This window comes from Nycticebus coucang, chromosome 5 (assembly GCF_027406575.1).
Source record: "Nycticebus coucang isolate mNycCou1 chromosome 5, mNycCou1.pri, whole genome shotgun sequence".
Lineage (NCBI taxonomy): Eukaryota > Metazoa > Chordata > Mammalia > Primates > Lorisidae > Nycticebus > Nycticebus coucang.
In genome coordinates, this window is record NC_069784.1 from 55,277,307 (window position 1) to 55,281,687 (window position 4,381).

At 45.3% G+C, this 4,381-nt stretch overlaps 1 protein-coding gene across 1 annotated transcript; it reads left to right on the forward strand.

Moving 5' to 3' along the window:
• Positions 1–1,509: 1,509 nt before the first annotated feature.
• LOC128586273 (rRNA-processing protein FCF1 homolog) lies at positions 1,510–2,548 on the forward strand. The gene has a single exon (XM_053591969.1). The coding sequence runs from the start codon at positions 1,525–1,527 to the stop codon at positions 2,086–2,088; it is 564 nt and encodes a 187-aa protein (XP_053447944.1). The 5' UTR covers positions 1,510–1,524; the 3' UTR covers positions 2,089–2,548.
• Positions 2,549–4,381: the final 1,833 nt, after the last annotated feature.

Consider the following 4,381-nt stretch of genomic DNA (forward strand, 5'->3'; position numbering starts at 1 on the left):
TTCTTACCTCAGCACCTAGATTCTGGCTAGGAAGAAGGTAGGGCATCCTACTCCTAGTGTCCCAGAAAGGTAGGTGTCTACAGACCTTGGGAATCTCGTCCTCAGTTCTACATGGAATAAAGAGGGGGACTGGGAAGGAGCCTCACGACCCTGCCATATCCAATGGGCTGCTTGCCTCTCTGATCTCCCCAGGTTCACATCTGAGTGTGGAGATGCTAAAACCACTTTGTGGGACACAGAGTCCCAGAATTCCTTTCAAAAGACTGCTTAGAAGGGCGGCGCCTGTGGCTCAGTGGGTAGGGCGCCGGCCCCATATACTGAGGGTGGGGGGTTCAAACCCGGCCCCGGCCAAACTGCAACAAAAAAATAGCCGGGCGTTGTGGCGGGCGCCTGTAGTCCCAGCTACTCGGGAGGCTGAGGCAGGAGAATCGCGGAAGCCCAAGAGCTAGAGGTTGCTGTGAGTCCTGCGACATCATGGCACTCTACCGAAGGCGGTAAAGTGAGACTCTGTCTCTACAAAAAAAAAAAAAATTGAAATGGGTGGTGCCTGTAACTCAAAGGAGTAGGGTGTCAACCCCATATGCCAGAGGTGGCGGGTTCAAACCCAGCCTGGGCCAAAAAGTGAAAATAAATAAATAAATAAATAAGAAATTGAAATGACGGCTTGGTGCCTGTAACTCATTAGCTAGGGCTCCAGTCAATACACTGGAGCTGGCAGGTTCGAAACCAGCCCGGGCCTGCCAAACAATGACAACTACAACCAAAAAATAGCCAGGCATTGTGGTGGGTGCCTGTAGTCCCAGCTACTTGGGAGGCTGAGGCAAGAAACTTGCTTAAGCCCAAGAGTTGGAGGTTGCTGTGAGCTATGATGCCATGACACTCTACCCAGGGCGACAGCTTGAGGCTCTGTCTCAGAAAAAATAGAAATAAAAAATTGAAATGATGCCTCGATGAATCCTCAACAATAAAAAAAAAATTGAAATGATGAAAGAATACTATAATATTAATGGGCAAAAATTATAAAGGTTAAAATCCAGCACTGGTGAGTAGATGAGGAAAAGAACATATTCATTTTTATTTTTTTATTTATTTTTATTTTTTTTGTAGAGACAGAGTCTCACTTTATGGCCCTCGGTTGCAGTTTGGCCGGGGCCGGGTTTGAACCCGCCACCCTCGGTATATGGGGCCGGCGCCTTACCGACTGAGCCACAGGCGCCGCCCAGAGCATATTCATTTAACCTAATGAGAGTGTCAGTTGGTGCCCTATTAACAAAGGCAATTCGTCAATACCTAAGAAAAATTACACTGCATACTTTTACCTGGGAATTCCACCTCTAGGATGCTTTCCTGTAGGAATTCCTGAATAGGCCAGGCGAGGTGTCTCATGCCTGTAATCCCAGCGCTCTGGGAGACTAAGGCAGGAGGATAGCTTGATCTCAGGAGTTCAAGACCAGCCTGAGCAAGAGTGAGACCCTGTCTCCATTAAAAATAGAAAAAACTAGAAAACAAGAGCGTGGCGTGAGCATGGGGAAGCAAAAGAAAACAAGGAAGTATGCGATCATGAAGCGAATGCTTAGTCTCAGGGATCAGAGGCTTAAAGAAAAGGACAGATTGAAACCTAAAAAGAAAGAAAAGAAAGATCCCAGCACATTAAAGGAAAGAGAAGTCCCCCAGCACCCTTCTTGCTTATTCTTCCAATATAATACACAGCTGGGCCCACCTTACCACATCTTGGTTGATACCAACTTTATCAACTTTTCCATTAAAGCCAAACTGGACTTAGTGCAGTCAATGATGGACTGTCTGTATGCCAAGTGCATTCCTTGTATAACTGACTGTGTAATGGCTGAAATTGAGATTGCCAAGGATCCAAGATTTGAACGATTACCATGCACACACAAAGGAACCTATGCAGATGACTGCTTAGTACAGAGAGTAACTCAGCACAAGTGTTACATCGTGGCCACAGTTGACCGAGACCTTAAACGAAGAATCCGAAAAATCCCTGGAGTTCCCATCATGTATATTTCTAACCACAGATACAATATTGAACGGATGCCAGATGATTATGGAGCCCCTCGGTTCTAATTCTTATAAGACAATGTTCCTATGCCTTTCTTCAACCAACTTTCTCTGTTAACAATTTGTTAAACATGAAATACCATGAATTATTACTCTGTTCACCTGCTTGATTATGCCCTGGATGATATGGGTAAATACACTCACGTTTGGATGCTATTTTGAAAATGATATTTTATCTCATTGATGGTCAAAGATGCAAAATCTTATGAAGAATGCTTTATTCTTTTTTGAGTCCTGTTGCAGAATGCAGTAATTATAGTTACTATTAGAGTAATATACATTTCAAAATTGCTAAGAGTAAATTTGAAATGTTCTTACCACAAAAATGTTAAGTATTTGAGATGGTGGATATATTGACTACTTTGATTTATTTATTCCCCATTGTATTCATAGATTATAACATCACTGTGTACTCCATAAGTTTATACAATTATGAATTGTTGGTTTACAATAAAAATAAAATTGTTGAGTCTTTTTGTAAAAAAAAAAAAAAAAATAGAAAAAACTGGCTCGGTGCCTGTAGCTCAAGCGGCTAAAACGCCGGCCACATACACCAGAGCTGGCAGGTTATCCAGCCTGGCCCGCCAATAACAATGACAACTGCAACTCAAAAATAGCCCCATAGGGCGGCGCCTGTGGCTCAGTGAGTAGGGCGCCGGCCCCATATGCTGAGGGTGGCGGGTTCAAACCCAGGCCCGGCCAAACTGCAACAAAAAATAGCCAGGCGTTGTGGCGGGCGCCTGTAGTCCCAGCTGCTTGGGAGGCTGAGGCAACAGAATCACGTAAGCCCAAGAGTTAGAGGTTGCTGTGAGCCGTGTGATGCCACGGCACTCTACCCGAGGGTGGTACAGTGAGACTCTGTCTCTACAAAAAAAAGAAAAAAAAAAATAGCCCCATATACCAAGGGTCATGGGTTCAAACCCAGTCCCAGACAAACTGCAACAAAAAAATAGCTGGGCGTTGTGGCGGGCGCCTGGAGTCCCAGCTACTTGGGAGGCTGAGGCAGGAGAATCGCTTAAGCCCAGGAGCTGGAGGTTGCTGTGAGCTGTGATGCCAAGACACTCTACCAAGGGTGACAACTAGATGCTGCTCTGTCTCAAACAAACAACAACAACAGCAAAAAAAAAGAAAAGAAAAGAAAAAACTACCTGGTCGTTGTGGTGGGTTACTGTGTCCCAGCTACTTGGGAGTCTGAGCAGGAGGATCACTTAAGCCGAAGAGTTTGAGGGTGCTGTGAGGTATCATGCCACAGCACTGTGGCCTGGGCAAGAGAGTGAGACACTGCCTCAGAAAAAGGAAAAAAAAAAAAAAAAAGAAAGAAAGAGAGGAAAATAAATACCTGAACAAGTAGGCAAGAAAATAGGTACCAGTTGAGCATCCCTACTCCAAAAATCAAAATCCGAAGTATTCCAAAATCTGAAACTTTTTCTTTCTTTCTTTTTTTTTTTTTTTTTGGAGACAGAGTCTCACTTTATCACCCTCTGTAGAGGGCTGTGGCGTCACAGCTCACAGCAACCTCCAGCTCTTGGGCTTAGGCGATTCTCAGCCTCAGCCTCCTGAGTAGCTGGGACCACAAGCGCCCGCCACAGTGCCCGACTATTTTTTTTTGTTGTTGCAGTTTGGTTGGGGCTGGGTTTGAACCTGCCACGCTCAGTATATGGGGCTTGCGCCCTACTCACTGAGCCACAGGCGCCACCCCCAAAATCTGAAACTTTTTGAGTGTAGACACATAACCACAAATGGAAAATTCCAAACCTGACCATATGTGATGGGTCACAGTCAAATGCAATCAAAACTTTGTTTCAGCCACAAAATTATTTCTTTATTTATTTAGGTCTCATCGTGTCACCCTCGGTAGAGTGCTGTGACATCACAGCTCACAGCAACCTCAACCTCTTGGACTTAAGCGATTCTCTTGCCTCAGCCTCCCAAGTAGCTGGGACTACAAGTACCCGCCACAATGCCTGGCTATTGTTTTTTTTGTTACAGTGTTATCGCTATTTAGCATGCCCAGGCCAGGTTCAAACCCACCAGCCTCAGTGTATGTGGTCAACACCCTACCCACTGAGCTATGAGCACCAACAGCCACAAAATTATTTCAAAATATTCTATAAAAATGGGCAGCACCTGTAGCTCAGTGGGTAGGGTGCTGGCCACATACCCAGAGGCTGACAGGTTCAAGCCTGGCCCGAGCCTGCTAAAATAAAGCTGATATTAAAAATAAATAAATAGGGGGCGGTGCCTGTGGCTCAGTGAGTAGGGCGCTGGCCCCATATGCCGAGGGTGGCGGGTTCAAACC